This window comes from Cygnus olor, chromosome 1 (genome assembly GCF_009769625.2).
Source record: "Cygnus olor isolate bCygOlo1 chromosome 1, bCygOlo1.pri.v2, whole genome shotgun sequence".
Lineage (NCBI taxonomy): Eukaryota > Metazoa > Chordata > Aves > Anseriformes > Anatidae > Cygnus > Cygnus olor.
Window position 1 is genome coordinate 73,223,304 of NC_049169.1, and position 19,994 is coordinate 73,243,297.

Below are 19,994 nucleotides of genomic sequence, written 5' to 3' on the forward strand. Positions count from 1 at the left end.
AGGGGTGTTAGGTGAAAAAGCTCTGATCCAACATTGTAGTTGCTGGGGAGAAGATCAGCATCTGAATTAACTTCATGGCCAGAAAACAGTAGTGGCCAAATTTTGCAAAGTGAGATTTGGAATTAAAGAGGTGATTAAATTCTGCCTGGGTTAAAATAGAGGCTTCATGGGCATGGAGGCAAAGTGGACTGAGGTGGTATCTGCTGTGTGCTTCATCTCATTTACCCTGGTATTAGCTAAACCTGGAGTTGTACCCTTTAACTGCTCAGTTAGGGTTGCCTCCATCCATCTTTCTAAAGAGCCTGACTTTGTCTCACAAGGTATTTCTGAAATCCTGTGACTATGTGTTTCTGTGCTGTTAGGCATGAAAATGCAAAAATCACCTTAAGTTTATTTGGAGATGAATTTAGATGAGATCATTGCCCTCAGCTGCCCCCAGCTTAGTCTTAGTTTTTTACAGTAACTCTCAATAATTTGTGCAATCATGCTGCCGGTAGAAAAACTCATGGTTAGGAGCTTTAGAAATACAGGAATGACATCTGTATGTGTCTGTAGTGTTTTAAAAAGATATTTGTAAGTGGAAAAAAATCATAACAAACAATGCATTCAGCTTTCATGTTATCCAGTGATGGTATCAGCCTGAAATGTTGCAGTGTTTTCTTCATCTTCACTGTACTTCAGCCTGGTGATTTTGTCCTTCCCAGAGGACTTGAAATAAAGATGCATTTACTATAGGACCTAATCCTACTCCGTTTGATTTCATTCATGTATTCAGGCTTCTATGACAATCTATTTTCTAATAAACTAGCTTTACCCTTTTTTCTCCGCCCTATCCAAAACAAAATAAAAGGTTCAGGAGTTGCCCTGTTTGCATCTATGTTAACTAGTCACAGTATTCCAGATATTTTAACATATATTTAAGAAATGTTAACGTTAACCAAAAAGATTTTTGACAAAGAGAAACAAATGTTTTTCCAGGTTTATCAAGACAGTACATAGCTTTGGCGTCTAAAAAGTGTACTACCTACCTATTCCCCTATTTTGTTTTACTCACTATTTCAGAGGGTAAGCTGTCCTGCAGATTTTTTTGTAAAGTGTCTTTAACTGCTTTAAAGCATCTTAAAACTGTTCTTTAACTCTGCGCACTACATTAAGTGTTAGTTATTGTTTCAGTTGCTTCAATTTATTAGCACTTATGGGGTTGTTCTTACTTTCTGAGATTACTTGGGCTTTTTGGTCTTTGCTTCTTTTTTAGTACAAATGAAAATTTCATACGTAGCTGGACAGTTAGTACTGTCAGTGTGTAACATGTAGAAGAGGGTTTACCAGAATGATTTCTGTGAACTTCATCATCCCAGAGTCTTCCATGGCACTTGTGAACAAGCTGAGTTCTTTCCTCCTGCTGCCACAGTGATGTGCAGATTTGTTTCATTTTCATTTTATCCCTGGTGGCATTCATCTGGCTTGGGGTAAAGGGGATTCTTCATCTGTAGGCTCTTTGGGATGAAGGTTTGTCACTGCTGATGAGATGGCTTTGAGTTCCACTTCCCTCTGCATTGTGTTTTTCTTCAAACAGCTACCAGCTGACAATGGTGAGTGTTACTCTGGTGACATGTTTGATTCCAAAGGATTATGTTAAGAGAAATCTGTGTGTGTGGAAGGCAAATTGTATTTATTTACTTATGCTAAAACATAGCCATCATAAGGAACAAATGAAACTTCACTTCTGTGCAAAGTCTTCCTCAAGGGCTGGCCTTGCATGGTCAGCAAAATCTGATCCTGACAGAAAAATATATCAGGAAGCTATGCAATGTGCAATTTCTGGTGTCAATATTATGTATGCATATAGGTACCTTCAGATAATATTTTTCAAGAAGATGTGATATTTTCTTAGCAGGTTGAAGTTGAAGTTTACCGAAGAGATTCTAAGAAGCTTCCTGGGCTGGGAGACCCTGACATTGACTGGGAAGAGAGCGTCTACTTGAACCTCATTCTACAGAAGGTAACAGTGATGCTTATTTAATTTTTATGAGCTATTTATGCTAGAGAGGTTTCAGGGAAGGCTTTGATCTGCCCTATTTCCTCTTTAGTTTTGGGGATTTGAACACTTCTGGAGAACAGAAACAAAGCATGTTTTTTATTTTGCCTTTCAGAGTCTAAATGAACAAAACCTGAGATAGTTTTTAGTAGAGTCCTGATAGTTTTCTTCAAAACCTTTAAATATACCCAGTGAAGCAGAGCTGAATTTTATTCTCTTAAAAGTTTTACAAAATGGCAGGCTTTGCTAAGTATAATAGTTTGAAAGTGAACGAGACTGTTAAACTAGCAATGTTTTCATTAGAGTTCACAATATTGGTACAGCTAAGAGAGGAAACTGTGAAGTGAAAATGCAGTAAAGGTGTTATGTATTGCACTGGGAGTTTGCTGTTCTTGACATCAGAGCTTTAGTAAGCCTTTTCTGTTTGTTGATGGGAAGATTAAACTAACATGTTATATTTATTTTTTAATTAACTTATGTGTTCTTCAGTTATTACATATGTTACATTGGTGCTTTGGGAAGGTGAACAATACTGTAGTCATTCTAGATCTTTGAAAAGTTTTGTCGATTATGATCCCAAAATGAGAGACTGCTGGCTCATTGCACACATCCTGGAGAATAACTTGTTTTTATTCTGTCCCCTTCCTCCCAAAATTCTCATTGCAAGCCTTCTCTGTAGAGAGCAGTTTCTGCGCTTATTTAATGATGAATTAAAACAGAATCTGTTTGCTACAGTCAGAATTCAGAAGATAACGTTACAGCTGGCATTGCAGTCCAGAGTTGTAATACATGCACCTTATAAGTTTTTTCAGGTTGTTTGGCAGGCTACGTTAATGGTTTCTGATCTCTCTAGTGTATTGCTTGTGTTCATTATTGCTTCCATTTCTTTCTTTTTGAAGGGGGGATATATTTTCCATTCCTACCTTAAAGTGTTCTTCTGTGTGGCATGCATATTCCACAGCTGACTAGTAAGCTTAATGGTAAACAATGCTGATAGGAGTTTATTTACCCATAGCTTGTGCGCTCCAGCACGTATATTTATAAAAGATTTCAGTACTGCTGATATAGTAAACAAACAAAAATATTGTGGGCTACCAAGAGAATTGCAGGAGTTTTGGGATAGTAAAGAGAATGAATGAAATAGCAATACCGAAACAGTTTACTTTTAGTTAGAGCCGAAAAAAATGAAGGCAGAATGTGTTCTGCTTCGTCCACATGAGTGTTTTTTATTTTTTCTAACTCTAAATCTTCATTTGTCTATCTGGTGTGCTGTTTTAGCTGGATTATGTGGTGACGTGTGCTGTGTGCACACGCTCCGATGGAGGAGACATTCACATTCACAAAAAGAAATCTCAGGTGAGACTAGCCTATGTTTAACCATGGATAAGAGCATCCAGTATTACCTGATCCTAAAAACTGTATCAACACCAGGACAGCAGTTCTCATGCTGTGTTCTGTCACAGATTCACCCTTGTCCAGCAGCTCAAGCCTGTCTGCTGACATTTCCTGCCAGTCAGCTAAATGTGCTTTATAGCCCATCTCAAAAAGCCATAAAGACCTCCCTGTGCTCTCAAGATTTATGTCATTGCTTACTGCATTTGGGGAGAGTGTGCTGGAGGGAGTATGTCTAAGTGTTAAAAATAATCTGAGGGTAAACCCAAAATTGTACAAGACATGAGTTACAAGAAACCTTCAGGGTTAATCTGTAATACAGGGATATTAAATGATAGATTATTTACTGATTACCAATTTCTTTTTATTGTTTTATGTGATTCTTGTTTTCTCCCTTCAACTGCTCTTTCCTTCCATCACTACACAGAAGGCTTTATCACTTATTTGTGTGCAGTATAAAGTTAATCCACGTTTTAGCATAGTGGAGGAGACTGAATAATTAAGCATGGGTAGGAATAAGAAATGCTAGAGTTCTTCAGTTTCCAGCAGATCTTGCAACAACTTTTCCTAGCTGGCAAAAATTCTACTTCAAAAGGCTTCTGTTGCATAAACTGTTTATCTCAGGCATTTCCATTCCTTTAGCTCACTCAGCTGCTTGTGTGGCTTTACCTAAAATAAGCCAATATTTTTTAATCCTTTAATATTGTTTTACCACATTGAACTCAGTTGTTGTTTTGCCTACAAAGAAAACCAGCAATGCTGATCATTTTATTTGTAATTAGTGTGTTGAGCACACAGTTCCCTTCGGCCGGTTCAGTTAAGATACCATGTTAGATCACTGACAACAATCCTTTTATTTCTCATTGCTGTTTCTGCCGTGTAAAAGTCCAAATTTCACTCAGAGTTAACTTCTGCAAAGTTCTTTTGAGAAAAAGAAATCTGTAAATATTGCATGCCTGTTTGAAAACTAGGAAAATGAGGATAAGAGGCCTGTGTGAAGCATGTGAGCAATATTCAGAATAAGGAGAAGGTTTTCTGTTCCTCATTTTTAGAGGCTTATGCTGTGAGGCTGCTTACAAATTTTTCTTTGTCTCCCCTTTTCTAGGAGAAACCCAGAACACATTATACAAATAACATTTCTAGCTGTTATATGAAGAGAGAGAAAAGGCAATTCTAGGTACTGTGGAAAGCATATTTGTGTTAGGGCATTTCATTGGAATATGCACCATTGAGGCCGTTCATCTTAAATGAACAAAAGCCAACATTTTAAGATCTTTATTACTCTGCTTATCTTGGTTTAGAAAGCATATATTACCCTCTCCGTGCACAACCAGATATTGAATAGGGAGAAATCCTGTGCAGGATTATGACATGCTATACTGCTCCAGAGCTGTGACAGAGCTACTGTGCTCATACCAGGAGAGTACCTAGGGCATGAAACCAGTGTAAAAAGAGGCTGACTTTCCCCTGAATTATTTTTCAGACTGTATCGTTTTTCTGTTGACTCGACAATAAGATCTCTAGAAACTATATTTTCCTTTGGTGTATGTGACTGGAGATGAGTTTGGGGTGGTTTTTTTGGCTTTACATTGGATGGCATAAGAACAAGGGTGCCTGGAAGATGTCCTTGTTTCAGGCAGTGCAAGCCTGATCATTGGCAAGTCACGTTACTTTCTAATGTAATTAAATTAGCCCGTGGTGAATGTGTTGAGATTCATCATGTTACTTTAATTCAAAGCTTTGTGAATGGAGGTAGAAGCAAAGAAAGCTAATCAGTATGAATTCTTCTGCTTTTTAACTGTTTTAATATTGTTGGAATGATAAAATCTAAAACCTTTAGCTTTTTATATGTTGATTGTTTTGAAGAGAGAAAAGAACAAAGGAGATGAGGAGTTGCTTCAGAGGGAGGAACGTGTAACAGGAAGCACAGTGGCTAGGGAAAGAAACAGAAGTAGAAGATGGGGGTGAGAAATCAAGTTCTTGTCCTCCTGAGAGCCTCACGTCTCATTACTGAGCAATATTGATCTTATTGTGAGACTAAGCAAACAATAATAACAAAAATCATTGTACAAACAAACAATGTTAGGTCAGCTATTCCACAGTAACTTTCTTGCTGTGTGCTTTTATATTGCAGCACATTGCAGCAACTTAGAAATAACTTGAGGGGGATGCCTTAGCATTACTATAGGTTGGTGAGAGGAACACACAGAGAAATTTACTATGCAGTAACTGATAACTTGCACATGAAAATTCAAGGATTTAATAGGTGGGAGGTTCTATCATTATTGCAAGCTCAGCTTTGCTTGAAGGATGTCCAGCATTCCTAGCAGAAGTGCAAGTGTTGGCTGATTGAGCAGTGCTGGACTGTGGTGTTTTGGTACTGCTTGCCTTGTATTCAGCGTGCCTATTCCTTGGCATGTTTAACTGAAAGGATATAATTTTCTTTTTCAATATTTTTCTCAGCAAGTGTTTGCATCTCCTAGCAAACACCCAATGGACAGCAAAGGAGAGGAGTCAAAGATCAGCTATCCCAACATATTTTTCATGATCGACAGTTTTGAAGAGGTGAGTTCCTTGCTGCAGCAGGGTTTTGTCCCATTCTAGTCTTATGTCCGGAGTGGTTGTTTTCTGGCACCTTTTGGACAAATGTTTTTGGAGGGTTATATTCCAGGGGGTTTTATGGGGCAAGTCCATGATGATTTATTTGATGTTCCTCATTCTTTAATATGTTTGAAATCAGGATTTAGAGCTGGATTTTGGCACATGTTTTTGTGATGGGCTGAAGCAAGAGAAGCTGATTGTAAGAGCTGCTTACCCAAACACATGACGTGCAGTGGACACTGCCTGGAGTCCATGGTTTTTGGAAAAGCTGTGATAAAGCCTACATCTCCATTACTTTTTCCCATTTACATTGAACCTACATTGGGCCTGAAGAGAATCACGGGAATCTCAATGTATTTGATCTTTACCAGCTGCAGTTTTCCCTGAAGTGTTTCGTCTTGCATTTTGCAGGTTTTCAGTGACATGACTGTAGGAGAAGGAGAAATGGTCTGTGTGGAGCTGGTTGCCAGTGACAAAAGCAACACCTTCCAAGGAGTGATTTTTCAGGGGTCCATCCGCTATGAAGCACTCAAGAAGGTCTATGACAACAGGGTAAGGTGGTTCTGAAAGACAATGTCTTTTGTAGCAATACTGACCACAGTTTTTCTGTGCTACTGTGAGGTTGTTGGCTTTTTGTCCTGTTAGATCATCTGCATCATGACCTATCCTTTTTAGTTTTGAAAACTGCTCCAAAGTTAGTGCTTTTGGGTGCGCTGAGGTTGCTCAGATCAGGTTTTGTTACTCTTGTGTTTGCCAAAAGGAGTGAAGCTGATGAAGATGCGAGAGTATGACATCAGAATGGATCTGAATAACAGAATTCTGGGAACCCTTTCATTTTTCTGAAAGCTCGTGGATTTTTCTAGTTACTTCAGTGAAGGCATGTTTTACATGGAGATCTTAAATTCTGATAACTATCTTGTTAAATGTAAAATGTGTTTTTGTTTAGTGTGTTCTCTTCTTGTGGATATTTTCAAAAGGCCACTGCAGTTTCACTGCATTGGAAGGAAGCTTTCATTGCTTTTCTATAGAAACATGAAATGCCTTCACTTGTAGCTTCAAATTCAGTACTTAGTCAAGATTGTGCGTGAGCCAATAAACTTCACAAAATATTTACTGTGAAGACAGTGCTGAAGGATTAAAAAAAGAAAAGGATGCCAGTCACTACCTACTGTGACTGTAAACTCCTTCATTTCCCTTTGTTCCTACCCTCTTCAATAGAGGGCCTGAATAATTTACCTTCTCCATGTTTTTAAATGTGAGTAGTTTATACTCTTATAGTCGTTTTTCCAAAGAACATGAGTATAAAAATTCTGCTTCATATTGTTTCATTAGATTGAACAGAATTGTTTGTTTAAACACTTCATTATAGCCGAAGGCAAAACTTGAAATCTGACCTGCTTGTATTTTCACTCTTCTTAAGAGAAGAGAAGCAAGCTCTCTGTACTTCTGAATGTTACTTGATTTCAGTTGTCTGTATTAATTCTTAGTGCAATATAAATTGTTATCTTATAAACAAACCAGGGCCTTTGATGGGATAAACTGCTGAAAGTTGTGATAAACCACTTAAGCTTATGCGTAAGTCCTCCTTATTTCACTTGTCAAAACCTCGACTGTTTTCACATTGGTCTGTTCCTTTTCCTAGTTCTCAGTTCAGTTCTCAGTTCAGTTGTGTTCACTGGAAATTGAGCCCTTTTCTCTGTTGAGAGGGTTCAAAAGATGACAGGGTTTTGTGGTGAGCAGTGTGATGCAGGTTAGTTGTGCATGGGAGCTCTGTCTTTTTGCTTTGGGTTTGACAATATGAACACAAATGTCTGAATTGTACTTGCCACACAGTAGTGCTGGAATTGGGCTGTGTGCCTTGCAGGTTTTTTTACGTGTCTGTTACTTTTTGGACTCAAACAATTGTCCCTGTGTGGGTTGTGCTGAGTTATGCATGTGCTTTCCTGTGCTTCAGTGTGCCACGTTGTGTGGGTCTGAAAAAATCTTTTGTTTTATCTCAGCTTGTCATTGGATAACTTTGCTTTTTGGATAGCTGAAGGAGTTGATTCTCCTCTGAGCATCTGTTTTTGTATCTGTAAAATTGCTTCCCCTTTGGAAATCACTTCAGACTTTGGCTTAAAATGTTTCCTAAGAATCAAGATAATGACCATTATCTGCTATGTTTTTGACTTATACTTAGCTAACTGCTTTCAGAGAACATTATGTTTTATATTTGAAGGTGATATTTTATGTATTTCTCTCCCATCTTGGTGCATTGTAGGTGAGTGTTGCAGCAAAGATGGCTCAAAAAATGTCTTTTGGCTTCTATAAATATAACAACATGGAGTTTGTCCGAATGAAAGGGCCACAAGGGAAAGGACACGCGGAAATGGCAGTGAGTAGAGTTTCTACTGGTGACACTTCACCATATGGTACAGAAGAGGACTCAAATCCAGATTCCCCAGTGCATGAGAGAGTAAGTAGTAGACAGAAATACTGACTTAAGGTTAAGCGTGGATATGTTTTGTTTAAAGCCAGTGGATGAACTGAAGCTGGAATTCACCCACATCATGGTTCTGAACTTAATTTTGCTTGTATAGATTTCAGATCTATTCAGTATATGCAGATGGATTTTTGTTGCAGTTTCCCTTGAGCAAATAATGAGTACAGAGATGAGTGCATGATTCATACTTATGGAGGAGTGTTTTGTTGAAACAACAGTGATGTTGATGCCAAGGAAAATCATGGTTCTGCCTATTTTTATGAAAATTAATAGATTCCATTTCTGTACAAGATGGGGTTTACCTAGAAACGTGGAATTTGTATGTGGTGTAGGTTGCTGACTAAACTTCACAGGAGATTTTGAGGAGTGAATACCAGCAGTGCAAAGCCTGTGTAATATTAAAGCAAAGACTGTGGATCAAGATGTACAACCATATTTATACATATGCTTAATTTTAGTACAAGTGCAGTAAAATACCAATAGAGTCTGTCCAAAGATCCTGATTTGGCCCTTTTTCAGTCTTGAGCATTGATTTCAGTTAAAGCATTTTACCTAGTTAATGGGAATTAGGCAGTGTGTCTTTAAAATATCTATACAGATGTGTCCTGACCTAGGCAGAGTGATTACCGATGGATTCCAGCCTGGTTTCCTGTGTAACATCAGTAACCCGTGGAGTTCAAAGGCCAGCAGGTCTGCTTCCAGTGGTGACCATGGAAGTCATGGGATTTCTCTTTCTGGCTTCCTAAAAGGCGAAATGAGCTGTCAGCACAGAGCTCATTAACTCTGCACAAGCTCTGTGCTGTAGAGGTACAGCCTGAAGAAACCAGGCCTGGAGGAACTTCCTGATCTTTTGGCTCCAAGACTTCCAGTGCCTCTGTTTGATAATGTATTATCATTGCTCTTTGCTAATGGCTTTAATGGTAATTTGTCTGTGTCTGGTTTTCCCTGCAGGTGTGATATGAAATGGCTACAGAATTAAAAATAAATTGAGACAAGCATAGGTTAGAGATCAAGTGCACTTAAGAGAGGATCAGTTGGGTGGTAGAATGCTTCTGATTTTTTTATGTTAATGACAGAGGGATGACATAGTGAGTGAGTTTCTGCAGTGCAGCATCAGCTTGGCTTGGCTGTCATCCTTACTCACACATCACCTCCTTCCTTATTTGTAAGGACAGATATGAGCAGTGATCTCGTCTCAGGAAGCATTATGGGATTGTTAAATTAACGGTGTGAAAAAATAAGAATGAGATAAAAGTTGATCACCTCTGTTAGCAGAGTAGTTATCCATATTTTTTTTAATTTGAAAGGAAACGGTTAAAATATTACTAGCAAAACCAGTACACAGTTACTGCAATTGAAATTCTTTCTGAAATAGGTATGGCTGACTATAATTGAGGTTTACCCAACAGCAACTGCTGCTCTGAAGGAACGGTGTCTCTGTAGTTCTGTGCCTAACCTGCATTTCACCATAGACAATTATATCCCTGTATTTGTCATCACTTGCTGTAACCAAATCATCACTGGCCTTTCAACTTGTTTTTCTCCATCCTATACAGAAATAATATACATAGAGTTGCTCATTGACTTGTCTTTTGCATCAGCATCTTGGGTTATTAATTGTCTTGTGACCCTGCTTCACAGGCACAGTGACCTTTTACAGTGATATCATGTGGCATCTGTTTAACCAGGCAAACAACTACCTCATCTTTACCAAAGAAATGAAGATGCAAAATTTTGTGTCTAGTACAGTACATTCTTAGCCTATTAAGTCTTCTGAATTTCAACATATAAAAATAACACTGACATTCTTGGTGCCTAAATAAATTATTAATCTGCTTTTTTATTCCTTTGTAACTATAAATCCCTTTGAAAAGTGATCACATGACGGCTCTGGAGTTCTTTTTATTATTTACATAACAGTTGAGGGTGCTGATGCATCAAAATACTTTCATCTTGATGAGTGTCTTGAAGTTGAGATGACTGTGCAGTTGACACAGTCAGTTTATCAGACCACTCTGATAAAACTTGCAGCTGGGCACCAGTTGTGATTCTAATTTTCACATGTGATTACCTTGTGGTGCATATTTGAAACTGTTTATTTCCTATTGGAAGCATAGAACTTCTTAAACAAAACTTTCCCTAGCATTTCCTTTATTTTTCCTTTCAGGTCACTTCTTTCAGCACACCACCAACCCCAGAACGCAACAATCGCCCATCCTTTTTCTCCCCATCCCTTAAGAGAAAAGTGCCTCGAAATCGAATTGCTGAGATGAAAAAATCCCACTCAGCAAATGACAGCGAGGAGTTCTTCAGAGACGATGATGGTGGAGGTGAGAGAAATAACACCAGCTAAGCAGACTTTCAGAGAGGAGGGGGAACACATCTGTGGAAAGGGATTCCAGTGCTGGATTTTCCAAAAGGTTTACAGTGTGAAAAATCTAGCTCCACAGAAACTGCTCTGATGGTGTGTCTCAACCAGTCCATCTCTGGTGCCACTCTGAAACTGGGGTTATTCTTTTCAAAGCGTCTCTCTGAAGGCTGGAGACCAGTGCCTCCAAGTTTAGTTATAAAAAGGCTAGAGCTTGGGTCAGTTACTATGCAGTGTAGTGAGAAGAACTGCTTTCCCAGATGGAGTCTTCTGTCTTTGATGTATTTCTCCTGGAGGCTGCACAGGATAGAATGGAGTTCTAAGCGTTTATCCAGAAGCCCTCATTGGTGGTGGTAGTGTCTACTCAGTATAGTTTTGCAATATCAGATCCTAGCATACTTAGTCATAATTATGAACATCCTTATTATTTTCCATTTTCTTTTCCAAATATTTAGGGGAGTGAACAAATTCCAGGTTTTCCAAATGTTTTATAGCATACATATAACATACATATAAAATACTGAGAAGCGTGGTTTTGTTTATGGTTATAAATGTTTTGACTTTATTGTTCCTGGACCTTATTTAAAAGAATAATACTATTTTTTAAAAAATATATATTTTAATAGCTTACACTAGGAAGTTTAATTTATTCAAGAATGAGCTTTCTAAAAGGGGAAGTAGCTAAATTCAATCTGATTACAAATTACAGAAATCTGAGTGTCCTACCAATGTTTGCTCAGGAGCTGCAGTAACGAAATTCTTTTTTTTTTTTTTTTTTTTTTCAGAAGGGAGAAAGCTGACAAAAATCTGGGTTTTTTGTAGAAGCAGGGAAATGGTGGTGTATATTGGCCTTGTGGTTGGAGAATAACTGGCTTGTCTGAAGGTCAGCAGTGTCCTGGATCTGGCCAGTGCTGCTGCAGATCCGACCCCAGTGCAGACAGAGCTGTTGTGGACAGGAACAGTCCATCAGGCTTTGCTTGCTTTTGCTGCAGGCAAGCATGACACAGCAGGAGAATTATGCTTATTCCAGCTACCAGAGTCAAGTCCTCTGACCTGATCACCACGGTGCTCTTGACATAGTGGTAAAGTGTGGAAGGAGGGAATAGACTGTTTGGCCATAAACACTTATAGGAAAGGAAGGAAAACAAGATATTTTTTTCCTCCATATTGTATGTACATTGCCAGAGTAGCTGCCACTTTTTTCCTCAGGACCTACTTTTAAACAAATGACTCCCAGAGTTTGGATTGCTCTGGTCCAGAATTACCTTCACTTCAGCATCTGCTTTAAGCACTGTGACACTGGGCTGAGTTTTACAGAGGAATGGAGAGAAAGCCTAGAAACACTCAACAGATGTAACATATGCATTCCTGTCTGCAGCTATAAAAATCTCCTCTAGTTTAGAGTGGATTCAGTGTCCTTTTGTTTTAAAATACATTTTGGATCTCTAAACTAATTTCAGGAAGAATAAATAACATGGCAGAATAATCCCAGGTTTGGCTTGGGGAATGCATGGAGATTTGCAGTGAACTTCCTTACTAATACTGACTCTTCCTGTGTCTTGTTGGATATTAATCTTCTTCACAGGATAGATTTTTCCTTCTGTTATACATTTCTGCATGAGTAACTACTTAATTGTAGGGATGTTATTTTGTATATAAGGGAAGGCTGGGTTAGGATTTTGCTTGTGCAAGTGCTTCATTTCCTCTCCTGGCTGGTCGATTAGTGGATGATGATTTGATGATTTACTACTACTGCCAGCTGTTGATATAACTCATTAGCTTCAATGTAAATGGTGAATTCTGTACTGGGCAAGATCCGACTGATTTAAAAAATAATAATAGTAGTAATAAGTGACCTGTGTGTAATTTTTCTCTAGAAAATTAATAGTTGGCTTTCCTTTATATATATATATTTTTATTATTATTATTATTTATTTATTTATTTTCAGAATCTTTCATTGAATCTTCCAATAAAATGCAGAAAGTACAATCGTTTTAAACTTACTGTCTTTTACCCTTACAGATCTACACAATGCAACAAATCTGAGGTCGCGGTCCTTATCTGGAACAGGACGGTCTCTGGTGGGCTCATGGCTGAAGCTGAACAGAACAGATGAAAATTTTCTACTCTATGCACACTTAACTTACATCACTTTGCCATTGCATCGAATTTTAACAGGTGGATTTTAATGTGCATTACCCATAAACAGAGAGTCATTTGGTTCCCAGGCAGCCTTCAGTGTTGTGGGATTTTGCTATTAAGATAGAGGAACAAGCCTTTCTCTGAAAGGGAACATGACTTCAAACCTTACTTGCTGACTGTAGCAGCAAATCAGTTTGAACAAGTGGAATGGTGTCTAACTGTTCTCTGGCTTTGCGCTAGTTTTGCTTGGTGAGAGTTCAAACAAGCTGGTAGGTTTTGTTTCTGGAGGAGTATTAGTGGCTTTAATACTGGAATATAAGGTTCATCCATCTCCTGAGTGCAGGGCAACTCATTGTGAGCCTGCCCACTGGCAGCAATAGTTGTAGCAGAGACCTGTGACTAAGAGGGTTATGTAAAGGTAGTTTTGGAATTTGGAATGATTTCCTTTGCCAATTTTGAGTTCTAGATTTGTTATCCACATGAATTGCTTGGATTGATCAAAGTGCCCATGCTAATAGCTATAAATCTCTCAGGTGCCCAATTTCTTTAATTAAACTAAGTAGTGGTTATGTCGCACCAGGAACAATCAGTCCCATGTTGTTGTCTAGCTATGCCAGTTACTACATTGATGATGGCCAGCTCTGCATTTGTTCAGCTGGGGTACAATATCACAATAAATTACATCTTACAGCAGGCAAGTACTGAAGTATCAAATACGACATCCATGTAACTCTTGTCTGCCTGCAAATATAGGTGGACTAGTTTGAACAGATGCCTGCATCAGTAAGCATGCTAGCCTTTCAGAGGAATAGTTCACAGTATGAGGTAGCTCATGGGACTCTGAGATACTTAAGAAAATTGAGAAAGAAGTAGTGGTTAAGGGTTCTCTTCTCTGTCTAAATGCAGTGGCAGTTTCTTTCATATAGCCATTGCTAGTGTTACTGTGCACTCTCTCTGTGCCTTCTAAGTGAGGTCCTGAAATGCATTCCCTCTGAAAATACATATTGATTGTCTCAGGTACAAAGAAAGTTTGGTCCAGGTGCATGATAGTATCTCAGGCAAAGCCGTTGCTAAACTCCAAATTCTATACTGGAATAAAGTTGTCATTCCCTGGAATAAAGTTATAATCGCAGAGCAATTTTTAAAGTCCTGTCTCTAACCTTTGAAGATCTTTTTAATTTACCTATCTAAGAACTTAATCTTTTTTCTTTTCATCCACCAGGTCAGATGACTTCTGAATAGGTTTGTCTGTACTGTGGACTTTTGATCAGTGCCAGCTTTTTCTTATCTGGGTCTGAAAAGAGAACTCAGTGGTTATTTCCAGATTGTTCCCAAAAAGTAGCTAAGAGGACAGGAATTGGGAAATCTGTTGTTAAACAGATTAATCTACTGCTAACAGAGATAGGAAGATAGCATGGGTGTGTTCTTCATGTCATTAGTTGTACTGTGCTAGTGTAATAGTAATAGCTACAGTTTTGTCCTCATTTGCAGGCTGCGATCTCAGACCATGTTGCAAAAGTAGGCTGGCTTCTTCCCTACAGATAAGGAAAACTGTAGCTGATAAGGTGGAAAATCATACTTAGCAAAGAGATGTTTCTACACCATTTGGCCCTTCACTGTATGTAGAAATTGATTTGAGTTTAGAAGAAATCACAAATTCCAGTCAGAATTGATCCTCTATAATTAAGGGAGGATTTTGAACAAAGTTCCAACAAAATACACAATTATTCCTTACAACAATTACGTTGATACCATTACAGCTGGTTAGTTAGAGTTATCAAGCTCACTCTCTCTCGCAACAGGCATTTTGGAGTTCACAGAAGATGCATTGTTCCTGCTGGCATTTAATACTTGCTCAAGTGGGTGGCATAAATGTCTCCATGCTCAGATATTTGCTTTTAGCTTGAATGCACTTTCTGAGACTTAATTTGTTTAACATACAGTTGCAGGAGTCAGTGTATATATTGAGACGCACTGAAAAGAGACATAAAGTGTCTGGGCTGTAAGGCAGAATTTTAATCTGCAGGTTTTTTTACTATCTGCTTTAGCTTGGTGCTTCGGATAGAGCCCATTTCCAGTGCCTTTTTGTAATTAATGCATTTGTGCCAGTGGCAGCTTTCCAGCAGGAGGGAGCATTACACATGGGGCAGGATGCAGTGGGAAAGACGTTCATCTCCTTTGAGTAGTTTAGGCAAGTCTGTACTACAAAATTAAAATGCTAGGGATAGTGATCAAAGTATATTCAAAAATATCTGGAGTTTGTACGTATTGATAAGACTTCCTCTGCTCTGAGTTTTCTCTCTCTCCATGCTAAATGACGCAGCTCTCAGCCTTTCCTTGCATGTCAGATGGTCCAATCCCTTAATCATCTTTGTGGCCCTTCACTGGATTCACTCTGCTATGTTTCATTCTTTACAAGCATGTCTAGAACCCTCTGAAGCTGTGGATCAGTTTTTACTCAGGTTATGCTCTTTGTGCAGCTATGTGTGACCTGCCAGTTAATTAAGCATGTGCTCCCTTTTCCGACATTCTTTATTCTCTGTTTAGCCTGGAAAAAGACCTAGCAGCCCAGTTTCCAGATACTTCTGCAGACTGCCGTGCCAGCATGCTAGTTTTATTATCCACATTTGGAAAGATGCCCATTATGACAGCTATCTTGCAGGTTCATATTCTGTCACATTTGGACAATATGGGGCTGAGGAGCCAACAAAATGAATGTTCTTATTGCAGCCTTTTGAGTGCAGAAATGTAGGCTTCAGGCTATGAAATAGATGATACTGTTGAATTGCTTGTGCCCACATCTTCTGAGCCAAAAACCTCTTTAAGGGACTTGGGGATGGTTCCCTTCAGGAAGGAAAAAACCTTTGGCATGTCCTATAATGCTTCTTACACTTGTTTCTCTGGAAGATTGCCACTGTCTCCATGTCTGACTCATGTTGTTTCATGCCACTATTAATGATACTTAAATCAGCTCTCATTTTTATATGATGGGTTATACTTGCAGTTTACCATCCTTCAACTAGGATGCACCTTGGGAGGGATTAGAATAGATTTCATTAATAGGCAATGTCTCATTGCTAGTTGTGATTTAAATTCCTTTAGTGTTGTAACCAGGGGTCTATGCGGCAGTCCAGAAATGAATCTTCAGTTCTTACTTCCTTGTGCAGTGGCTACTTTCAGGAGCCTCCTAAGTTTGCTGTTCCTTTTTGTTTCTTTCCCTTCCCCAGATATCCTGGAAGTGCGGCAGAAACCAATTCTGATGATATAGCAGAGAGCGGGCACAGCCTTGGAGCCTTGTTGCCAAGTGCCTAACCACAGCGGTTTTCTGTGCTAACACTACCATCTAGTGTCAGGAACATAAACCTCCACTGGAAAAAGGGAAGTCAAAGAATACCAGCCGATCAAAAGTGCCTCTTTCTTCCTTCCTCTGCTGTCATACACCGTATGCACATTTGCAGTACATCACTTGAGCGTTTCTGACTGGAAGAGGACTTTCAGCAAAATAAAACAAGAAGGGGCTGTGTTTAAACGGAGTCAATGCTTTATGAACAGTTTATTACTGTGTTTACTTTATAACTAAGAAACCAACAATATGTACAGAATGTGATAAACTTTATATTTGAGAGAAACAATTTGAGAATTTCATAATGATGTACTAATGAACGTCATTCCATAGACTCTCGCCCATACTCTCCTTGTTGGATTGATTTAATGCGTCTGTGTGTGTTGGGATTGAAGGGATGAGAAAATTTCCTGCTGAGGGAGGAAAAGGAAAATGATACTATAAAGATACATTGCCATTTGGGTATGTGCAGTCGGATAGGTCAGAGCGTAAAAGAGGCTGAAGATGTTCCCATTTGTTCATGTGTCAGTGTTAGGACAGGAGAACTCTGCTGACAAATTTCTGTATCTACCAAAGAACAGCAACATTTTCATCCTCAAGACCTGGCTAAGAAACTGAGCCAGTGAAAAGAAGGCTAAAATGTGCTGCTATAATAAAGCTGAGGTTCATATCCACTACTAATGCTGCTTATCTCTGTTAGTTGATTCAGTTTGAGGCTGAAATGGAAAAATAGGAGGCCACAAATGGACTCCAAAAACTAAAAACCTTACCAATAACCAACATCCTCCTGCATGCACTGGACCAAAGTAGGTAAAGTTGTCCTTTGTGGTAGTGTTCAAGGCCAAGGAGGGCATGAGAGCTGATTAATGTCTGGGCAGCTTTCCCAGATTCATCTTTTCCTGTTGTTTTGCTGTACTGTTACATGCTGAAGCACAACAAGTTTTCTTTCAAGACAAATGTTTTAAATGTAATTCTGCTCTGAAAAGTGACTAAAAATAGCATTAGTGGGAGGTTTGAAATTTGTGTTTCGGGAGGTCTCAAGAAAAAAAAGCCTTATGTTTACAGGTAAAATGCAGCTTTCTCAAAGCAGCAAAAGTTTGCTGTCCTTGACATGTGAAATCTAAATGATAAAATACTGAGACTACTGCAGTTTGATTCACTGCTTCGATGTGAGAGCTAGTCATACTTCACATTATTTACAGCTGCCTAACTGGCATAGCAAAGAGTGGGGTAGCTTGTCACTTATGGCAAGTGACACTGATATACACACAAAGAAATCTATAAAGAGTGAAGGGGTCTTTTTTGTCACTTTTCAGAGTCTGAGCACCTAAACTCTCTAATGCTGGTGCCACACTTACCAATCAGAGCATGTGCTCTGAGCCTGGACCTTTGTCTCCCTCACACCCAGCCCTTCCTAAAGTACTTTGTTATTTTCTCAATAGTGTCTGATGACTTAACCTCTCAAACAGGACTCTCTGCCCATGGGAATAGCTCCACTTCAATGTTAAAGGTAGACTAACTTTATCATTCAGCCCAACATGATGAATCCAGTATGGTAAGGAGGTCTTTTTTTTTTTTTTTTTTTTTTTTTTGAGGCTAGGCCTGGAAGCAGTCACCATAGTCCAGAGTGATGGCATTTCTAATGCTGGCAGCATGACTGCATAACAGGGACAGCTGACCAGTAGTTAGTTCACTTCAGATGTTTTGCAACAGCATTACAAAAAAGTTCACGTGGTCATTGCCAGCACAGCCACTTCTCATGTTGCAGACTTTCAAGTCTCATTCCATGGGAGCGTGTGCTTGTGTGTGTGTGAGGGTGTTCACACTGTCTAACCTGAGGCATGCAACTTGGGTGCCTAGGCTTCCTACCTAATCCCAGGGAGAGAGAGGGACTCCTAAATGAGCAGCTGAAAAGCTCTCTCTAGGAACTTCAAAGGCAGTCCAGGTGCTTACCTGAGATCCCTGGGTAGTGTGCCTAGTGCCAGACAGCGCAAAGATTCTCCCTCCCAATTTCCATGGCAAGAGTTAAACCACTCTTCACCTAAACGACCAGTCCTACTCTGAAGCCTCTGAAGATGGTTTTTTTTCTGTATTTTCATACTGGGCTGGGCAAAGCAGTGCTGTTTTCCTTCAATTATTCATCAGGGATGGAAGGGAGAGAGAGCTAATATTTGTCATACTAGTGACAATTGATACCTTTTAGTCAAACAGGAATAACAGACATGGAAAGGAAGCGGATCCAGATTGGAACCTGAGTTGTGGGTGCCTGAGTACTGCCTAGTTGACAGTAATTTTTAATGCTTTTTTGATATCGGTATATTAAGTTTAGGTAGCTTAATTTCTTGTGTTCTGAAAGACTTGAGCAGATCTTACATAAGATTGCAGAGGAAATGGCAAATGAAAGATTCTAAAGTAGTACAGTAGTAGAAAGGCAATGTTACAGAAAGGACAGCACAGATCTCTTGTCTATTATACGAGAAATATTGTCTGCTTTGTTATACGTACACAGATGAGTTCTGATGTCTGGTTTTTGAAGGGCTGAATGTGAAAGTCCTATAAAAAAAAGCTAATTGGTTTATTTTGTCCTGCTAGAAGGTATGCTATGTCTGTATTGAAGACTCAACTTTTTTAGTAGAAAAGGGCTACAGGTATGCCCAGATGGACATCCATGGAAAATTGAGATGAAAAAGTCTACTGAATGTCAATAGTGCTTTTTGGAAACAAGTTAGATGTACCAGATTCTCAGCTATTCCCTCTCTAAACAACTGATGTGCAGTTCTTATGTGTCGCACCTGTTTCCTTAGTTTTTTATCAGGTAGGAGGGAAAAAATGCTTATTTTGTTTTGCTTTTAAATAAACCCTTATAATTTATTGTCCTCATACAGACAGATTGACAGAGAAGGTGATCCAAGTTTTGCCTGGGTCAAGGTGGCACAGCTGGTTCCTTAGCTTGCTATTGCACTATACCAAAAAAAGAAAAGGGAATGTTAGATAGAAACCTCTCACCCTTTTAATTTGGAGGGTTTTTTAATTCTGTAGCTCTGAAGCAGTAAACCAGTAGATTTGAGCCTCTATTGACCATTTACATTGCTGAGGAATGAACTGGAATGTTCTGTGTACCTAAAGAGTGCAGGAAAGTGCAGCTGTCCACATCCTGACTGTTGGAGTGCAGCAGTTTTCATTAGTTATGTTGACGTTGATGTTTTACAACAGCTCTGTATGAGAAAGCAGCACTATTAACAGATTTGGGAAGCTTTGCAGAACCTTTTTATTTATTTACAGAATCCCACCATACCTCATTCCTGAGTTAACTTCTTCCCTCGTTCTACCCATTCGCTCCCTCTGGAGACCTGGGGCTTATCACTTCAACTCTTCACCGATGATATATGTTGACAGATGTCAAATGCAAGACTGTAAATTTTTTTTCACCCTACACAGGTTTTTCTCTGTTATCAATTTAGCAAGTAGAAAGCCTTCGTTTTTTAAAGAAAGCTCTTAAATCACTTATTTTGTATTAGCGTATTATTGCTTTGCCTTAGAGACCACAGTGTATGTGAAATTATGCTCTTATTGCCAAGCAGTGCAGGACGGGTTCCAAGTCTGCTTTTAAAAGAAGCCATTTTTAGA

The 19,994-nt window shown here is 39.0% G+C and overlaps 1 protein-coding gene across 11 annotated transcripts in view; it reads left to right on the forward strand.

The window, feature by feature from the left end:
- The window catches only part of KIAA0930 (KIAA0930 ortholog), a 63,909-nt gene extending 47,203 nt beyond the window's left edge, over positions 1-16,706 (forward strand). For 4 of the 11 annotated variants that reach the window (XM_040565199.1, XM_040565167.1, XM_040565217.1 and 1 more), the window contains 8 exons: positions 1,895-2,002; positions 3,317-3,394; positions 5,894-5,995; positions 6,443-6,583; positions 8,292-8,486; positions 10,681-10,843; positions 12,905-13,060; positions 16,252-16,706. In XM_040565199.1, the coding sequence (XP_040421133.1) occupies positions 1,895-2,002; positions 3,317-3,394; positions 5,894-5,995; positions 6,443-6,583; positions 8,292-8,486; positions 10,681-10,843; positions 12,905-13,060; positions 16,252-16,292 (984 nt within the window). In that variant the 3' untranslated portion in view covers positions 16,293-16,706. The remainder of the gene's footprint in view (positions 1-1,894; positions 2,003-3,316; positions 3,395-5,893; positions 5,996-6,442; positions 6,584-8,291; positions 8,487-10,680; positions 10,844-12,904; positions 13,061-16,251) is intronic. The other 7 variants (XM_040565207.1, XM_040565177.1, XM_040565227.1 and 4 more) reach the window with 3 other exon arrangements.
- The last annotated feature ends 3,288 nt before the right edge of the window (positions 16,707-19,994 follow it).